Below are 21,006 nucleotides of genomic sequence, written 5' to 3'. Positions count from 1 at the left end.
TGAATTATTCAGAAAATCGTTTTCCTAATCAACGGTCAAATCAATTGAGTACACATATTTTCGAATCCTCTGCCCCTATTTTAGAAATTTCAAATTTTTTTGTCTTTGTTTTTGACTTTATGGTGTAAAAGTAGTCACTCGAAATTGCAATATTATTATTGATTGGACCTAGTCACGCCTATATTTCTTCGAATTATATTGAATTGCAATATTATTATTGATTGGACCTAGTCACGCCTATATTTCTTAAAATTATATTGTTGTAATCTATTTAATTATTTTTAGTTGTATTCTGTATTATTTAATATTGATTGAACTGATTTATCGCACAATTTATTAAAATAACGATATAATCATGTAATTAAAAAAAATACTCTAAACCTAAACCCTAAAAACACAATTCAATTATTTTGGTGCATTAGTAATTATAGTAAGTATTGGAATGTTCTTCCCAAACTTGATTCAATTTTTATTTTTTAAGTGATAATTACGTATATAATTATAATATTTTAATAAATTGAACATCAGCAACTATTATATTAATATTATTAAGAATAATAAATTACATAAAGTAAAATAAATATTCATATATATTTAATGAAAGAAGGAAACTATGATATGAAGTTTTTCCTCCAAACATTGGAGCAAGGGATGGATATGCCCTTTAAAGTTATGAACATTTATAGAGAGGGGTGTTTGACCTCATTAACTTTTTGGACCAGCTTATGGAAAATGAATTTAAGTTTGGAGCAGTAGTAGGGTGTAGAAATTAATGGAACCAAACAGGTCTCTCATTATATATGTGTTGGGTGAGTAGAAAGAATTACAGTTAATTAATGATCCACCTATAATTCTAGGAATTAGGTGTTTGAGCGCTGTCTTTTTTAGCTATATAACAAAATTCAATTTTAGTAGGACCAAATAAATAATCGGAACATGGCTGCTGACTTAATAATTCAAGTTTTGACTTTAAAAGTACCACTCTACTCTACTCTCTCTCTCTCTATATATATATATATAAATTAAAAGAAAAAACTTATTTACGAAATTGTAACGAATTAATTAAAATGCATGCATGAAATTATTAATTTTTTTTCATATGGTTATCACCAACTTATTATTATTGTTGCTCTAAGTATTGGTCACATGCACATATTTTTGAAGCTATTTCTCTCTAAATATTATGAACAAATACAATTATTCGATAATGATAATTTAATATACCCACTTTGCATTTCTTAATTTCTTAGTCGTGCAAAAATTAACTAGTTGTACTTGATGTATATGTTGACTCATTGCTACATAATTCAATATATTTAAAATTTAAAAATTAATTTCATATATTAATTTTTTTTTATAATTATATTTATGGGATTCAAATTCACCAACTTTTAAGTGTGAATATATTTGAAATGTATAAAGTAGTGGTAGGGTAGGAATCTATAAAGTAGTGGTAGGATGGGCTTAAATAGGTGTTGGAGTGGTGGTTTGCAGTAATTGTGGTGGGAGTTAGCCATAAATCTTACCAAACCCCTTCTAATTTCATTTCTTGATTTGACTTATGATTTCACACATAAATAAATACCAACTTCCTTTAACATACTAATTCCCAATTCCACATTTTCTTCACACTCCACACTTTTTTTTCTTCTTCTAAACTTTAAATAAAAGTAATAAATTATTTATATTTTTTTTGAATAAAAAAATTATGATTTCACAATCATAAATATAAAACATCTACATTAATAACTATCGATATTATAATAACTAATATCAGATAATTACATCAGATCAGTAACTATTAGAACGATATAGTAATATTCCAAATATTGATACATTCGAACCCATAACCTTAAAATTATGGGACTTCAACTTGTTTTTTTCGCTCTTTCTCCACAGGTAATGAAAATATATATATCAAATTGATTTTTTCTTGAAAAATAATTAAAATTGAGTATAAATATTTATATAGAACTTTTACCGTAATTAAATTACTGAAAATCATCATCATGATAAAAAAAAATTACTATCTAATATATGTATATATAATTAATGATAATTTTAACATTTGATACTTTTTCATATTAATATTTATATATAACTATTTTTGTAGTGCTTCCAAAGCTGAATTTAAAATAAATATATTTAGAAAGGACAACTGGAATTTAGTGTTCAAATATTTTAGTAAAGATATGGCTAATATAAGGTGACGTCTGATAAATGATTATTGGTGAGGTTTGATGAACCGAATCGGGGCGGGGGGAGGGGTAGCCAATGCCCTGCTCTCACTACGTACTTCATAAGATTTTACAAAATCATGCCTAATATTAACTAACCCATTAATCGCTCCATTATCTATTAATTATTCTTAAATACCATATGATTTGGTCAACACTCAACACTTGTTAACTATTGATTAATCAATTATGATTCTCCCACTTTTTTTTTTTTTAATTTTAATTTTTTAGTGCTTGTTCCAATCCATGCCAAGATATACTTTGAAGCTAGAAATGTTATATACCTTTCCTTTTCTTTTACATAAATAAAAAAAGTAGAAGTGACATCTTTGATAAATTATACTTTTAGTCCCAATATATTGTGGATCAAAATTGATTTTGGTTCCTAATTTAATTTTTTTGAGACTTGATTTTAATTTAATCGTTAAAATTAGATTAAAAAATTTTAAGGGGGGAATCGAATGAACCAAAAGAGTACCAATTTGTAAAGATTAAGGACCAAAATCGTGCCTCGAAAAATTTAGAGACCAAAATAATTTTGATCTAAATTACAACACTTGTAGACCCGTCAAGGAGGATTGCGCCTACGTCATGTATGTCGGGCAAGGTCCATATATGTGACTAACTTATTTAGAATTGATTTTGATCCAAAGTACAACACTCCATAGACCCGTTAGGGAGGATTGCGCCTGCGCTATGTATATCGGGCAAGGTCCATATATATGACTAACTTATTTAGTGTGGATCAATGCCTAGAAATCAACATATATATTAAGACATATGTTTAGTTTTCACCAAACATTTCAGCAATAATTCGGACACATATTATGAATATGGCAACATTGGACTGTAACCACTGTGGCACAATGGCCTTTTAATTAAGTTATTTGGAGCATTGGAAGTTGATAATAACACTCTCAATCATCCAAATCAGCAATATAATTTGTTTTGTAGAAAAAAGAGGTATATAATTGTACGTAGGGCACAGGCATAAGCCAGAGCGTGACTTTTTAAAATTTTATAATAATTGAAAAATATATAGTTTTTGGGACAACAGGGGTGAGTCCATATCAAACTACAACTACTCACCAAAAATACCCTAAATACATAGAATAATTTAAGTATTGGGATGTAATTCTTGAATGCATGGACCAATGAGAGATGGTGATGACGCCGATCGAGGGCTGTCCCTCCCATTGCCAACAAAAGCTTATTGGTCGGAATCATTCAAATTACCCACATCCATCCCATGACCAACGTTGTAATACCAACAAAACATTAATTCTTAGTCAATTTGTCTTTGATTTGTTCAAAATTATGGTACCCACAATTGCAGTAATCCCAAAAAAAAAAAAGATAATGTAATTGCTATTTATATGTGGTGTAAAGATTTCTTCACCAAAATAACCAACACAAAATTGACGTCTCTCTGTAGTACTGAAGGATCAAATTCTTCTGTTGTTCTTAATTATAAATTATATTTTTCTTATTTAATTAAATAAACGGGTCGAGAAGTATTATTTTTGCATCAATAATACTTTCATTCCCTACGATAAAAATACTTACTATTTTAAAAATTATTATATTATGCATTATCTCTTATAATAATTAGGGACACATTGAAATATGTACAGTATGCTGATAATGTTTTAGTTTAGTGGTATTTGAGGTCATGAATTCAAATCTTACTAGACGTGTGTGAGTATCTATTTCACTTAATGTGAGTTTATTAATTAAGTTGTAATTGTATTTATAAAAATAAAAGAATGATAATTAAAAAAGAAAAAGAAAAAGTAGAATATCTTGCATGTGAACAAAAGTTGTGAAGTACTTAGTCTAGAAATGCCAGTTCAAATCTACACACACAAACACATAATAACCTTTCTGAACCCAAATCATTAGTGCAGTACTTGTAAAGTCGTGCTTCTAAATTCAAGTGGATTAACTAATGATGATATCTCAACCTTTTTTTTTTCTAAGTTAAAAAGTCGCGTTTATGTGAAAAGAATTAGGAACATGAGTTGTAACAATGATTGGCAAATATAACATAACATGTGGTGATTATCATCATTAATATCTTATTAAAGAATTTGTTCCCTTAAACTTTAATTAACATGGGTAATTAATGGGATTAATAGGATTCGCTAAGCGATGACGCAAAGAGATTAGTATTTAATGGTTGAGCATGTTTCACGTAGAGCGGCAAGCCACGACGGGGTTTAATTCTTTATTAAACCATTAAAAACGTAATTAATTATGAAGAAATTAACTTTAATTCTGATTTGCATCTAACAAACAAAACCACTACTTATTTGCTGCTTTAATTACTTAATTAATTACATATATAAATTAAGAGAAAAAGACGATTCTGGAAATGCGACTAATTAATTATGCATGTAATCATCAGCGATTTCAGGCGAAAGAAACCTCCAAGCTTGAAGGAGAAGCCCACCATTCACTCTTTAATTATTTTATTTAAGCTAATCTTTGCAGCCACCACAAATGCTCTCTGGGACCAATTACTAAAAGAGTTTGCTTTTTCAACTTTGTTTTTTTGGTAATTAATTGAAGAGAACTTGCTTAATTATACTACTTTAATCTATTTTTAATGTTTAATTAATGTCCCAATCCCCAATGCCTACATGAATTAATTGTGTCTTTGTTTTCTAATTGAATCGTCTGCAAATAAAGTATTTTTTTTAAGTGAAAGCGATAATTTTTTTTTTACTATAATTAGTAATGTCAAATGTTTATATCTAACAACTATCGAAACTATAGCAATCATATACTAATTATTAATACCATATAATTGTATATAATCAACATATACTATTAAAGTAGAATAACATCTCACATGTTGGTTGGGTTCAAACACAGGAGCTTAGAGTCATGGGACCAGCTCAATTTCGCAAATTGAATTAGACCTCGTCAGAGCAATTGCAGTGTTTATCGGGTTAAGATTTTGAGTTGTGACTTAGATTTAGGATAAGTTACTCAATGTTTCCTAAAGTTAGATTTAATTGTACAAACACTCATATTTTATTTTATTTTTTTGTAAATTCGTTAGCAAGTAAATTTTCGTGGCTAAATATTAACAAGTAAATTCTTGTATTAAATAATGTGATTTAGCAATGAAAATTTTACTTGCTAACTATCTCGATGCTAATTCAATTTCATTACATGAATCAATAAAGACCCATTTAAGTTATTTAACAATTTCAAAAATCCATTTAAGTTCATTTCATTATTTTATAAAGAATCATGTAAAAATTTCACCATTTTTAAGACCCACTTAAATGGTTATAAAAATTGTTAAAAATATAAATTCATACTTATTGATTAATGTAATGAATTTGAATTGATATTAGAGATAGTGAAAAAATTAGTCTTTATATCATTATTACACTATCTGATATTGTGTATTAGGAGTGGCAGATGAGTCGAGCAAGGCTAGTGCATTTTAAGTTCAATTCGAGTTTAAGCTCATCTACTCTGTTCATAAGTTCGCAAGCTTTTTCTTTTTTCTTTTTAAAATTTTAAAATCTTTATATGTTTAATTCCATATTAAATAATTGATCAACTTTATACTTAAAATTGACAATATATTATAATTATTATCAATATCATACATTTTAATGTTAGAAAATAATAAACTATGATACTTTTATTTATTCATTTAATCTTTATATATAAACAAGCTTAATCAACAATTTAGTAAATTTTAATATTTTAAAATAATTATTTAGTACGACACATATAAATCTTATGTTATATTTAATATCTATTTGTAGTCTCTTATATTTTTTTAAAATGACAAGCCATAAGAATTAACTTATAATTTTTTATATCTATTCGTGAGTTTTATATTTATATCAAGATACATAATGTGCAATCTACTTTATTATTTATATCAAAATTTGGCGATTCTCATGAATAAATCTAACGATACTAATAATAGTAATGATGATGGTTGAACAATTTTAATTATTTTTATTATAATTTTATTATATATAATGAGATCAATCACTATTTTATACTTTGTTTTAAAAATTCGTCTCTTAAATATCTTTTTTTTTTTTGTATATAATAAGCTCATCAACTTTTAAATAATTTATGTTTTTTCTTTTATTAATATTAATAACTATGAAAAATTATATGCAAGTGTTTTGATAATTTAATATCCACATATATATATATATATATATTTTTCTATATTTTACTAATTATATTACTACTAAACTAATTAATACTTTATATGTATAACAATAAATTAAAATATTGTACCATATCATAACAACAATTTACACAAATTATTTTATTTAGCTCTAGCTCATTACATATAATTCGAGCTCGAGCCGTAAATCACAAAATCGTGTTCGAGTTTTTGTACCAAAGCCTAGGATCGAGGGAACCTTACTCCACCACCCAAGGAAGGGAGTGTACCTCAGGGGTTTTTGTATAAAATTTTACATCTGAAAATGAGGTATTGTTGTAATTACAATTTTAACCTCAAGATGTGTACTTGTAATTCTACAAAATACAAAAAATTTATTCGTGTAATTAGACATGACCTTAAAAAATGTGAATATAATTTACTTAATTATTTATTTGTGATTGGACAATCCAATACGTTACTATTTTGGGGCCATTGAACAATGTTAAAATACAGTAATTATAAATTAAAATTTATATGAAGTAAGTGTAGCACATTATTAAGTGGTGACTCCATTCCAGGACCCATATCATTAATTTTACTCTATTTTATTTTAGAAATTGCGTCGCCATGCACAATTGTTCGTGTAACTTTTATGCTTTGGCACATGCAATAAACTCTGTACCATATGCAAATTTTTGAATATTTTGCGTTTTATTATACTAATCAGAAACGACAGCCATACTCTCTCTCTCTCTCTCTCTCTTTTATAATTAATTTATGATGAAAATTTTGGGATGTTGACTTTTCAAGTAAGTAAATGGTTGAGTGTTTGTTCAGATTGAGGTTTTATGAATAAATTCAATATTTCATTAAACGTGTAAATATTTGTCTCACTCTATATCAGTTTATTTATTTTATATTATATAATTTTGTTATAACTTGTTCATTATTCTTAGTTATATTGATGCATTGATCGAAATGATGCGTTAAGCAATTTTTTGAGATAATGATGTAATTATATAATTATTATTTAAAAAAAAAAAACAGAACAAAACAAAAACGTACTTGTTGAGGGTCATGTTGAAAGCCCCATGTGATGGTTCTTGAGCCTAAAATCAAATACAGATAATTAAATAATCAAAATTTGGAGGAAACAACCAATCAGACTTCCCTTTTCAGCCTTTCAGCAGATGGGATTCCCTACTCTTACCTAAGGTATTAAGCAGAATATTAATTAGTCAAAATCATTAATTATATAATGTATTATTTTATATGTATATATATATGTAGGTGATGATGAACCCTAAAGTTGACATTTTTCCAATTGGTTGGAAAAGATGTAGTGAGCAATTATTAAATTGTGGTATGCTGAGTAGATGAGTATGCCGAGTTTGATTTAGATATCGTTTGGATTTTTATTAAGCCAAGTAGGATGTATAATAATATTGAGGGCAACCCTCAGTATTATTATACATCCTACTTGGCTTAATAAATAAAATTAGCTCCGGCAATTCTCAAACTAGATTGATTAGGAATTAGGGCATGAATGAGAATAATTATTGCATTTATTTTATCGATCTACTGTAATTTTTTTACAATTGATTATGTGTATTTACTCTTAATATTATTTTGGGATAATTATTTTTACCCTCCTGATTTATGATCTATTTACATAAACCATCCTTATTCTTTGCCAAATTATAAAAACCATTCATAGCAGTAAAAACACAAGGATGGCGTTGACGTTTTTTAGAAGTGCATGTGGAATTTTTTTTTAAAAAAAGGACATGGATAGTTTATGTAAATGATATTGACATTTTTTGTGAATATACATATAATTTTTTAAGTGATGTTTGTGTAGATTATAGATCAAGAATATAGTGTAATTATCCCTATCTATATATATATATATATATATTATCATTGCCATATAAATATCACTCACCGTATCGTGATTGGAGCGTTATAAATTGCATCATAAACTTAGGGTAGGGTGGAAAGAGGAGGTTCAGCTGTTATTACCAAAAAATTGTAGAGATAAAAGAGAAATAATTAACATATAATTAGATGGGCAAAAAGACTGTTAGGCTGAAAAGTGAAAATGTAGGCTTTTTACCAACATGATTAGTATGAGCAAGAAACCAACTTTATACCTACTTTCTTTTCGGGTCAAAGTGAAAAAGATGATTATGATTCAAGAAAGCTTTTATTTTTATTTTCACTTTCAAATAAAATATGCAGCCAATATGCATCAGGTTACAGATATGATAGATACTCATCTCTGCCTTAATGTTTATCTAGATAATCAATTAGAAGGCATGGAAAATAACCAAAAATGACATGAAAGTGAACGAAGAACGTACCCAGAAATGCAATTTCTGATTATATCTTAAGTTTTCCTGTAGCTGATATATAGAAATTAAACTACGAAATTCAGCTTTACTTCTATATCATCATCAGCTGAAAAGCCTGCTCACTGAATCACAAGTGATACAGACAAGTTTAAGCATCCAAATCAAACCATACATGATAGCTTAAATGCAGATTAGAGTACAGACCTGAAAGCAACTCCCTTGGCTTTCAGCGTTTTTCCTCCATGTTAAGCTGGACTTATCGTTTTGTTACTCATCGGTCGATGAGTGTACTCAGGGTGGTATTGAAGATGGATTGAACTACAGACAACAACCATGATTGCTGATAACACTTAGATTATTGCGTTAACATTCTGGAAAGGAGTTCTGTGTTGGTCCTGCAAACTCTTGTTTCCATTATTTTCCAGTTTTGATCTGTTCTTGGTGTCAACTTCACATATAGGAGTTCTCATCTCCTCTATGGACTCCAAGCTGGGAATTGAGATTACTCGCTTCTTAGGAGTTACATTAGTTTTCTGCTCAACCTGTTTAAGGCGAAAACCGGAAAAACATTCAGTTTCCTAATCTTCAATGTTTCAGCTCAATTTTACATCTGGAGGAAGTTAAAAGGGTTATTGTGATTACCAAGTAATCTTTATGGATGCACTGCTCTGATCTGTTGCAGATATCTGATATTTGTTCACTATGGTTCAGCCGTGTCGACTTGAGCTGAGCCAAGCTGGTTGCCGTTATCATGTTTATTTCCTTATTATTTGCCTTGTCTAATGTAATAGAATCTGAAAAACCACCGTTTTTCTGCTTAGATAAGCCTACACTTGGAACATTTGAAAAGACTGCATATTTTATAAAAACAATTACCATTCATAGAGGTCTTCACATCACTAATGTGGGAATCAAATTCTGCACTCATACACGATGAAGTGGAAACAATGTTGTCATGTAGGGAATGAGTTTCAAGAGTTTTCGTCCTGCCAAGATGAGACGGAGATGATAAAGCAAGAATAAGGCTATGATGGTAACGGCATTCAATAAAACAAATTTCTCAGAACTTACCGGACAACAGCTTCTATGTTGGCGAGACCATCCTTAGCAAGACAGCTCAAGCCTAATTGTGCCCTTTCCCACTGTTGACTAGAGGAATCCACCTTTTCAGCACTGGGACATAGAGAAAAAGTATAGTTACTTTCCAGTTCTTTAGATCAGTCTAATTCCACCAACATCAAATGGCACAGTTACGTAAAACTATGCGTGAATTTGAACCATAATATGACACCATATTATTTTTCTATCTAACAACAGTTTTCTCTTACAATCTAATTCGCCTGAATCCAATGGTTTTACTGCTTCGCAGTATTTTTTAACAAAAGTCATCATTGAGTTGATCAGAACCTTCACTTAAAAGACATATTTGGGATATAAATCAATTAATGTGTTGGAACACTCCAAAATCAAAGATATAGAAGATAAAATTATTACCATTCCTGCAAGCAATTTTCTATTGTAGCTCTGCTTTCAGTTGATGAGAATGTTTCATCCACATAGTGACCTTTAACCTTCTCCACATATTTGTTTAACTCCTCCATTTCTGAAGTTAAGACTTCCTGCATGCTGGACAACTCCAGCAGCACTCTCTTGCTTTCTTGAATGTTAGAGTCTTCAAAGCCTTTTGAAGCCTTAGATACCTGAAATTTTTACAGATTCTCTGGCATCAATGTTGTGCCTAACAAGGGCTGATAATATCACTGCTATTCTTTCCATGTTAGTTTTTCTAGCTGTTAGGGTTCACACAAGAATAAAACTTACCATGTTAGTTTTTCTAGCTGTTAGGGTTCACACAAGAATAAAACTTACCATGTTAGTTTTTCTAGCTGTTAGGGTTCACACAAGAATAAAACTTACCATGTTAGTTTTTCTAGCTGTTAGGGTTCACACAAGAATAAAACTTACCATGTTAGTTTTTCTAGCTGTAAGGGTGGATAATATAACTGCTATTTTTTCAATTGCTATTTTTTCTTCTCTTTGAGCCTCTTCCTGTTGCAACAGAACATAATAGAAGGTAAACTTCTGTATGGAACTATAGTCAAGCTACATGAAAAATTCTTTTCCACCTGACCTTAAACATTTTCTCAAAATTTTGTAACGCGAGAGATTTTTCAGCTTGACTTTGTTCAATAAGTTGCATAAGTTCAGAAGCTCGCCGGTGGAGGTCATTTGAAAAATCAATGGCTGCACTTGATATCACTTGTGCTGAGGCTAGACTTCGACTAAGTCCCTAAAATGTATACAAGAAATAAGTATAAGTGTGCTAGTAAGGAATTAGAATTGCAAAGCACATATCCAGCAAACCTCTGCTTGTTGTTTGGAAGAGAGAGCCAACAGTTTTTTTTGTTCATTCAGGGAGTTTCGAATGTCAGAAATCACTTCCTTGGCTTCCACAGATGCAGTTTTGAAGAACTGCATGCACAACCAAACACAAAATCTCAGGCAATTAGATGAAGTTTGCACCAACACATCAATGCAATTGAAGTTCAATTTTGCCAACTTCATCATACATTCTCAACTTCAGTTGCTTGGGCTGACATCATATATGCCATTTGCTCAAGATCAGAATTTGCTTTCATGTGCAATGCATCGGCAAGCTTCTTCAGGTTCAGGGTTCCTGAAGTATAAGTCTCTGACAATTTCTTTAATTTTGCTTCCATGGCGTCGTTTGACTTATATGCAAGTGAAACAAGCACATGTATCAGCTGCTTGGCAAACTTAAAACTATAGCTAACTTTCAGACTGCAACTCGCCTTACTTCATATTTACTAGCAAGAAATGTGTTGGTGCACTCTGCAAGACATTTCAGTTGTTCTTCTTGCTGGGATACAGAGCTCAGAATGATCTTGTGGAGATCTTTCAAACTTTGGTCAAGCTGTGCTCCAAACATAAGGAGAATACTGTGATTTTCTCTTTCCAATTTGTCTTTGCGATCTGCAAGGAATTTTGGTTAAGATTTATTTCATGCATTGCGAGCTTTCTTAAACACATCCATTTTAATGAGCCATGGACAATGGATAAAGCCAAAGGCACAAAAGTAAATCTTGAACTACATGAGAAATATAGATCCATAAAACTAAATCAACAGGTAACAAGCGCACAAAATAATTCGAAGGAGAACATAAATACCAATTTTTCCAAAAAGTGCAGAAATATCCTGAGATGCATCTTGTAAGTTGACCCTCAACTTCTTTGCACAATCAATTAGACTGCTCTCTGCATAATGAAAAATTCAAGCTGGCTTCAATAAAAGATGCAGATAACAGACAGGTCTTGCGTTAATGAAAATTTATCCTACCTGAATATTGTAGTTTGGAGATGACAGACTCCTTTTCGCTCAAAACTGAAAGAGCTGTTTTGTAATTATCTTGTAGATCTTCCAAGGCCTTACGTATTGTTTCTAGATTTTCCTGAAGAAAATTGCATTAGTTTATTAATGATTACAGAATGGCCGGAAAATAGAATATCTTCTATGAATCTTCTCTAGTACCTTGCAGTCTTTAAGCTCACTTTCAACATTCAGTTTCCTTTCCTGTTCACTTAGATAGAGCTCCCGCAATTTACAAACTTCCTGTAGAAGAGTAAACAAGTTAGACTATGATTACCAGAAAAGTTCGACAAAGAAACAAGGAAGGATTACCTTCTCACTCAAACTAAGATCACTCTCTAATTGCTCTATCCTCTCATTTTTCGCCTGCAAGATTGACACATTGCCTTATAAGATTTAAATAAATAAATTTTCATGAGCAATTAATTCTAAAATGAAATATGCAGAGTCCGTCATAGTGGTAAACGAAATAAAAGACATGTAAAAATACATTAGATTAGATAGTGAACAACGAACACTGAACATTAAATCTGCCAGAATTATATTTAAAACTTCACTAAACTATTTTCCTGCAGTTAATACTCTTGATATATTTGGATTTTGGTGAATAACTAATAATTATCAGAGCTGGCATATTGACCTTCTTTTCAGCTTCATCCTGCAGAAATCTTTCATGTGGAATATAAACACCATTCTTCTCCCTTGCTGCTCGAATATCTGAATGAATTCAAAGTGGGAAAGTACTTTAGAAGTAATGTTTATTATGCCAAACGAAAGAAAGAAAAAGAAAATCATCAAACCTTGCTTCATTCTCTCTAATTCCACATATAAATCCTTAAGCAGCACAGCTTTGGTGACTTTTTGGTTTGCCTTCAAAACCAGTGGCTTGATTTAGCTTAAATGAAACATTTGAAGTGTCAGAAGAAAGGCTGATTTAGGCCAAGAATATAAACCTCTGGTTTATTTTTTATGCTTTTAGCACGATATGCGTAGTCTAGTGTGCTCAGTGTTTCTTCCAAACAGTGCGCAGAGGGAGAGACTGTGGCAATGATGCAAGTCTTTGTTTTTCCCCCTAACGAATCTCTCAGTAGCCTCGTAAGCTTGCTATCCCTGTGTACCAAATGGAAGATGCCATCAAGCTAGGAAACACAGTTGTCTCTAACTAGACTAAAAACTCTTCCCATCACCTGTAAGGTACATGAACAGAATGCTCCACCAATGCATTAATGACTCGGCCCAAGGTTAGCAAGCTCTTATTTATTTCACCTGCTTCTCTTGCACGAGCCTGCAACATTGGTTTTCATTGTGAACTTGAGTAACAACCAGAAGAACTCTTGCACTCATTGAAACAGATTGAAGCAAAAGATCCTAAACCAGTCCGTGTGGACTCTTCAAGTTTCCAAAGAGTCATGGTTGTTTCATTCTATCATCAGAATCAAGAGTTCATTCTTACCTCTCGAGCACCTGAACGATAAATATTTTCTGATCCTGCTAAATCAACAAGATTGAGCTTGCCACATTTAATGAGCTCCTCTTCACCTATGGTTCCTTCTTTTATGTGAACAGTTATAGTAAATATAGAATGAGAACGACTGCAAAAGATAAAAAGATATATTTGTTACCTAGAGTAATGAACATACAGAAAACCATACACACTACTGAATCGAAGACAATTCACACCTGCTCCGCTTATTTAACAAGGTGTCTGCCGTGCGTCTCCTAGCAGCACCTCGTTCCAAAAGGCTGTAAATTTCATTAGCACTGTACACAGCTTCCTCTTCTAGTCCTCTTACAATCACAGAACCCTTTCCATCCTCCATCAAAGAAATGGGCTTCTTTTGTTTGTCTTCTGTAGATTTTAGTTGATCATCTTGAGCTAGCAAGTCAGTTATTTCCTCATTGTAGAGTTCCGAGAAGGTCACTTTCATACTGTAATCAGCATTTTGTGCTTCAAGGGTGTCAAAGATTTGGCGAACTGCTCTAGGAATGATACCTGCCTCAGCTGGTAACTCTCCGCCCTACAGCAAGGAACTCAATATTGATCTTACATTAAAGCTCTGGGAAACATAACAACAATTTGAAAGGAAATTTAATTGCATACCTTATTTCTCATCCCCCCTTCCATGGTATAAGTTTTACCAGTTCCAGTCTGCCCATATGCAAAGACTGTGCAGTTGAAGCCCTCTAATACTTCGCTAACGATTGGAGAAATAGCCTGATCATATATGGATCGCTGTTGTGCTTTCGGCCCGAAAACCTTTACAATATTTAAAAAGTATAAATATCACTATGTGAACGCGAACTCGTGCAATCTTAAGCAAAACTCAAAGTTACACAATCGCAAACGGGCTAGAATCGGCAACCAACCTTGTCAAAGGTGAAAACTCTATCCACTTGCTTGCTAGCAACACTTTGCAAAACAGTGACTTCTCTCTTAATATCATTACATGTTACTACCATGGGCACGTTGGACCTCTGTTCATCTTCAGTTAATGGCCTAAAAGTAGAAATCAAATGAAATACTTAGGATGTTCTAGTTCGAAAGTTTCAAACAGTAAAATTGGCAAGCCGACATCACTCATCAACAAAAGTATTCTGCATATAAGCAGCGCAAGAAAGCCCGTGACGCCAATTTCCGATCCATATGTAGAAACTTTCTAATACAGAATTCACTGTAAAAAAAAATAATAAAAGGTCTGAATTAATCCACCTGCACCGGAGGAGAACCTGCACATTGACCTCTTTATCTTTCTCCTGACGATTTGAATTCCAGTCGGACCCTCTTGATTCGGGCCTCCTCCTCTCGGGCCGCGGCGTAAAGAATGGCGACGGAGACGGCGCCATTCCCGTCCCCACCTTCCGGGAATCCGGCGTCAATGACACCATTCTCTTCGCGCTTTCAATTAATACCTTCAATCCACCAAGCTAAACCAACGAAAAAGAAATCTAATACTGATATATCACTGTAATTGAAGCATGGATCAAGATAAAGAGTCAAAGACTAAACAATTTCTTACTGAATATCGATTCGCAGAGAAGTAGCTGATGGTGGAGCGGGGGATTTGGTGTTTGATTTGATTTTTCTAACGGCTAGTGAATATACAGGGATATGTAGCTATGTAAGAAAGATTGGGTTAAAAGAAAAGGACAGGCTACTGTTGCCTTTTTTGAAAAAGTGGGCTGGGCTTCAGCAAATTCAAATTCGGGCGCGCTGATACGAGACACGTGGAGATAGGACTGTGGGGGTGGTGGATTTCTTTTTTGTTTTTTTTTTTTTTTTTTTGTCTTTCACATTACACACTCAACACATGCAAATATTCAAAATTCAAATACGATACTATTATAGTAGAAATTTTTTATGTCTGATTCATTGAAGTGTCTCTCTTAAAAAATATAATTATAATGATCTTGGATGCACGACTAGCATTTTTCACTTGAATGTAGATCTAAAAAACTCTGAAACTTGATTCCAAAAAAGATAAATAAAATCATTATTGCCTCTCCCGGAAAAGGAAAAAACCATTTTTGACTCATAGATTATATATTTAAGCGCAATTTTTATATGAAAAGGCAGATTATTGTTTACAAGATATATATTACTTTGATCACATCCGATCATGCAATATTTTATATGGGTTGATTTCTATTTGTATATTTGCAAATCTGAGTTCAAATTTGTGTTCAAACCTAAACTGACCGGAAAATGGGAAAGATTGTAAAGACGTATGAAGTAGTGTAATGCAACAATTGAAGCATTTTGTGACTTTCTTTTGGTGGTGGAATGATCTGACATTAGGAGATCCCAAGCTTTTCTGCTATTGGGTTCTTTTCAGCTTTTCTTATTATTTATGTCAAAAATACGGAGGAGCTATTGCTCAGAAAAGTGGAGGCCTCCTCCCTCCTCATCTCCACCAAAGAAAGACGTCAGTTTGAACTCGCAGAATAAAGGCAAATAGTGTTGGTAGGAAGTGGAAACACCTTACAGGTTTCTTACTAGCAAGCAGCTCCCCCTGATATAATCTATTTCAAATCATATTAGCAGATCCCCGCATAAATTGCACGGAGGGTGCTTACACCAAGTTTGGCTAGATATTAAGTTTCGGATAAGAACGAAATTAGTACAGTTCTCGAACTCCTGCCCCCCTCTTCAGGTGTAGCACAGAAGTCAACCCGTGGATGCGACGATTCTTCTCCAGCCGAGACCAAAGCATCAGAGAGGAACTGATCCATAGAATACTACTTCTGCAGGGCCGGTCATGTAGACATGATTGTCGGCTTCTCTCCACTCAATGTCCAATGGCCCTCCAGGCAAATCAACCGTGCAACTCTGTTTGAAGCAATATCCAAAACCAGGAAATTATTGCTATTAAGTGTTCATCATATAAGGAAATGACTTCTAAGGAAATTCTCAGGACTGAGAGCCTGTTAGTAAATTTACAGTACTGCAGTGGAGAACAAGTTTTCAAACTTACCCTCTCTGCACGACCCTCTAGCACTGCAGCAACCACAACCGCACAGGCTCCTGTTCCACAGGCTAGTGTTGCACCTGCAGCATCAAACCAAATTAGCTTCATGGTTGGAACTTGGAACCATGGCTCAACACTAAATGAAAACCACATTTAGAGGTGGAAGCTTGAAACAAGAAATGTTGATAGAGTTGTACATATCACAGGAAATTTTAATCTATCTAATACCCATAGGAATAAGAACAAGAATTAACCTGCCCCTCGCTCCCAAACACGCATTTTAAGGTGACTTGGAGAGAAGACTTGAACAAATTCTGCAACATAAGACGTGTCATAATATTAGCAAAGCATACATGAAATGTATAATAGAAAATGTAGAGGGAGGACCTCAATTGCTCTTTTCTCAAACTATAAAAGGAGTTCAAAAAGGGGGTTGTCTGAGCTAGATGGATGGATAGGAAACAATGATCAATCTGAGCATAAGCCCCAACTGGAACCTACATTTTGTACTTCAAAATAAGAAGATCATCAGGGTTGGAGCCATGATGGTAAAACCAATGTTGGCTTGTGCAAAGAATAGTTGGTGTTTAAAATTCATTTCTTGCAGTAAAACAATTCTTAAAGGCGACCAAGTACATACCATAATCCAAGTTTTCATTTTTGCACCAACATCATGGAGATATAACAAAAAATCCTAGTTAATGATATTAATCCTTGTGTTATGAAAGAGCATATTTGCAATTAGGAGGTACATCTGACAAGATGGAATATCTAACTCTCCAAGGTAATAACAGTAGCTTATACCTGTGTTTGTTCGTGCAGGGAACATCACATGATGTTCGAACTTTGGGCCAATTTCTGCTAAATTTAGACCATCAACTTGCAAATCCTGTGTCATCACAAGCCAAAGGGGATAAAGATATGAACAGTAAACCTGTCCACAACCTCCTGAACAAAGAACAGCTGTAAAGAGCCGTTACCTTGCTTGATTCCGTATCGAAAGTGACACAGTGAGGATTTCCCATACTAACACAAGTTACATTCCAGGTTAACCCATCTACATCCAATTTTGCCTTGACAACAGACTGATCATTATTTGGAGGTAATTTTGTAGGAACATCTGATGCTTTCAGAATAGGCTCACCCATATCAACTCTGACCTGAAAAAGTGAGCAATTGCTGAATAAACTAGTCATAAATAGTGATCTCAAGGAAGTTGTTTCCTAGACTACGAAGTTTTCAAGCAGAAATGGATAAAAAATTTGCATGTCATAGACATAGCTATCAAAATGTAATATTCAGAAAAACTCAAATCATAAACTGAGTTATGAGATGCTTTGGGTACCTTTCCATCTTCCTGGATTTCAGGAATAATTAAACCAGCACCAGTATGCACAGTGAAGCTTCAAGTCCAGAATACAACATCCATGAGTAGAATAGTAATGCTTCATAGAGTGCACTTTATTCCATGATTAGAAAAATGAGAACGAAATAGCAAACTAGGATCACAATTAGAATCCTTATAAAAATATAAACAAATAAAAAAGGATCACAACTAGAATCACAGAAGCGAAATGATAGCTACAGCTCTAAAGCTCCATCTGCGTGGCCGATGTAGCGAAGATATGACTTAAAACATGACAGTATAAATAGTGACTTTATGCAAATGTTTCACAACAAATTTATTCATCTGGACGAGTGCAAGGTATCATAGATTCAATGAACTTCAACTCAGAACTGTAATACAAATACAAGAACAAAGAGAGTTATATCTTGAACGGCCCAACAGTGCGAAGATGATCAGGATTTTTTCAGAAAAGAATGGTTAAAAATGAACCTTTGCCTCCCATTGAGATTTTCAAGCTCAGCGATAAATCTGGCAAAGCATCGAACTCCATTACCACACATCTGTAACAACATAAGTGGGAAAATGACTTCATCAGGACAAGCACAACTTACAGAAACAAGTCAACCTTACTATTTAGAGCTCAGTGAATGACCAAAACAATGCAACAACAGAAATGCTTAATCTTAGAAAAGACAAATTACCTCGGGTTCACTACCATCAGAATTAAAGATCCTCATGGTATAATCGGTACCATTGATGCCAGGCATTGCAAATATCACACCATCAGCTCCAATGCCAAAGTTTCTATCACACAATTTCACTGCTTGCTCTGGAGTAATTTTTGGCTCTGATGAATCCCGATTGTCAACCTAATAAGAACAATATATAGACACAAAAAAATCATCAAACTAAAGACCCAAAAAAATTTACTTTAACTCCTAAAATATAAGTTCAATGAATAAACAAAAACTAAAAACGAAGCAGCTAGCATGCTTAAGTCTTGAAATATTAGCTGATTTAACGAATTTACACATCAAATGGCCCAATATCAGACTTGATACAAAGTACTACTATCCGTTTTTAAGAAATACTACCACTGTACGTAATTTTGTAAGAAATTTCAACCATAAAATAACCTTCAACACTTGGTGGATGGAACTTGTTATTGTTACGCTCGCAAACAAAAAATCAGCAGATAATCACAACGGAAAAAATGAATTATATGCCAAACAGGCATTTCCTTTCAATAACATTACCAATATGAAATCATTGCCAAGTCCATGATACTTGACAAAATGAAGAATTCCGCTTTCTTTACGATCGAGAAACGACGCCGTAGAACTCTTCTCCGGAGTCTGAATGCTCATAGAAGAGAAGACGCTGAAACCAGGTCTCTGGCCAGCGGTAGCTTTTACAGTACTCGGCTGCTGAAACGAAGAAGAAGAGAGCCGCAAAAAAACGAAAGAAGGTGAACAGGAAGAGGAAAGAGAGCGGCGGCTGACGGCTGTAGGTGGCAGCAACCTTATGGCGGCGGCAATCGCCATTAGCTTGGGCGTAGTGTAAGAGAGCGAGGAAGAATGAGGCGTCAAAGGGTAGTTGTTAGAATAGAAATTTAAGTAGATTAATTACACTATTCGTTTCTGATTAGAGTATAATTAAATTTATTAACCACGTCCCACATTTTCATTAATTGACTTAAAAAGGTGGGCCTTAGCCCAAATCGTTTCAATACTGGGCTTTGGGCCTAACATTATGCTATCTATCAATTCCTCTGTTAGTGGAATTGATCAAATGCGCAACACGGCCCAAACCTTTCTTTTCAGTTAACTGCTTTTGAAGTTAATACATATACTGACTAATTAGAGTTGCACGCGGTTTCCACGATTCCCGAGCATATAGCATATAAAAAGAAGTATGGTGTGAGACAATGAGAAAAGAAATTGCGAAAAAAAATAAATTATAATAAATGTGGAGTAGTCATTGGTTAAGTGAAAAAAAATAATTAAAAAAATATTAAAATTACTAATTTAATTAATTTATTTTAAAATAAAATAAAAATTTTAGATATTCAAAAATTAATATGACAAAAAATTTTCTCTTATAATAGTATAGATAATTATAAGATGAAATATTTTTCCACAGTGTATGATGATCTTTGGGCCCACAATAGCCCTGTACGGCCCAGTTCTCCGTGAGGAATTAAAATTAGAGGCCGAATTATGGATCACGGGACCTATACTCAACTGGCTTGGTAAAGGGAATGAACCTTTCAACACCTAGGTCCATGTTGCAACAACACCCACAAATTTGAATTTTGCCAAAGTATTTGGTAGGATTGAAAACATATCCTGCCTCCTCCTCCACACCCCTGGGCTGCCATCACTTCTTTCTTATTTTTGTAATACGTTGTTTTTATGTGTACATAATAAATAATTTGTCATGCTTTCAAATGTAATATAAATAAGAGTAAAATATATAAATTAGTACGTTATATTAAAAAAAGAAGAAAAAGAAAAGACTACTAATTTATCAGTTAATAAAGATTTAACATAGGATTTTTGTTCAACAAAAATTATAGAATTGCTTATGTTTCCATCAGTAGACAGCTCTAATATTTTTTTAGCATCACCCAAATCTTTCATTTTAAAATTTTTGTACAAATTATTTTGCAATTCTTTAATTAATTTTAAGTTGGCTTAGCAATTAATATATCATCAACATAAAAGCACAAGAAACACATGAACAGAATAATCATATTTAAAGTACAAACAATAATGGTAGGCACTTCTTCTAAATTTTAAAGAATGCAACACAGGAACATAATGATCATATTTAAAGTACAAACAATAATGGTAGGCACTTCTTCTAAATTTTAAAGAATGCATGAACAGATCAAAATTCTTAGTTTAGAGGATTGTTTTAATCCATAAAAGAACTTTTTTTGCAACTAATCTAACTTTAAATTGACTATTGGAAGAATCCACCAGTAGTGAGCCCCAAAAATATAAACCCTATTCAACTATTACAGAAAATCGTGGGTTACGAAAAATCCTCATA

General features: G+C 32.7%; 2 protein-coding genes across 3 annotated transcripts; both read right to left on the bottom strand.

Moving 5' to 3' along the window:
• On the bottom strand, positions 8,735 to 15,447 carry LOC105174410 (kinesin-like protein KIN-5B). Of its 2 annotated transcripts, none has more exons than XM_011096510.2 (24): positions 15,153 to 15,447; positions 14,846 to 15,081; positions 14,503 to 14,632; positions 14,237 to 14,392; positions 13,816 to 14,153; positions 13,589 to 13,727; positions 13,323 to 13,420; positions 13,089 to 13,245; positions 12,936 to 13,005; positions 12,776 to 12,852; positions 12,448 to 12,501; positions 12,298 to 12,378; positions 12,106 to 12,217; positions 11,937 to 12,023; positions 11,566 to 11,741; positions 11,318 to 11,479; positions 11,112 to 11,219; positions 10,879 to 11,037; positions 10,713 to 10,796; positions 10,242 to 10,447; positions 9,819 to 9,920; positions 9,624 to 9,733; positions 9,390 to 9,541; positions 8,735 to 9,289 (listed from the first exon to the last, which is right to left on the bottom strand). In XM_011096510.2, the coding sequence occupies exons 2-24, from the start codon at positions 15,019 to 15,021 to the stop codon at positions 9,098 to 9,100; spliced, it is 3,126 nt and encodes a 1,041-aa protein (XP_011094812.1). In that variant the 5' UTR covers positions 15,022 to 15,081; positions 15,153 to 15,447; the 3' UTR covers positions 8,735 to 9,097. The 2 variants fall into 2 exon arrangements, with proteins under 2 accessions (XP_011094812.1, XP_011094811.1); XM_011096509.2 differs by having other exon boundaries at positions 14,846 to 15,060; positions 15,153 to 15,446.
• Positions 16,043 to 19,557, bottom strand: LOC105174409 (diaminopimelate epimerase, chloroplastic). The gene is made up of 9 exons (XM_011096508.2): positions 19,206 to 19,557; positions 18,651 to 18,818; positions 18,439 to 18,509; positions 17,947 to 18,004; positions 17,582 to 17,761; positions 17,406 to 17,490; positions 16,856 to 16,915; positions 16,608 to 16,681; positions 16,043 to 16,462 (listed from the first exon to the last, which is right to left on the bottom strand). The coding sequence occupies exons 1-9, from the start codon at positions 19,491 to 19,493 to the stop codon at positions 16,346 to 16,348; spliced, it is 1,101 nt and encodes a 366-aa protein (XP_011094810.1). The 5' UTR covers positions 19,494 to 19,557; the 3' UTR covers positions 16,043 to 16,345.

Source organism: Sesamum indicum, linkage group LG11 (genome assembly GCF_000512975.1).
Source record: "Sesamum indicum cultivar Zhongzhi No. 13 linkage group LG11, S_indicum_v1.0, whole genome shotgun sequence".
Taxonomy (NCBI): domain Eukaryota; kingdom Viridiplantae; phylum Streptophyta; class Magnoliopsida; order Lamiales; family Pedaliaceae; genus Sesamum; species Sesamum indicum.
The sequence above is the reverse complement of the archived record's forward strand: the minus strand, read 5'-3'. Positions and strand labels throughout refer to the sequence as shown.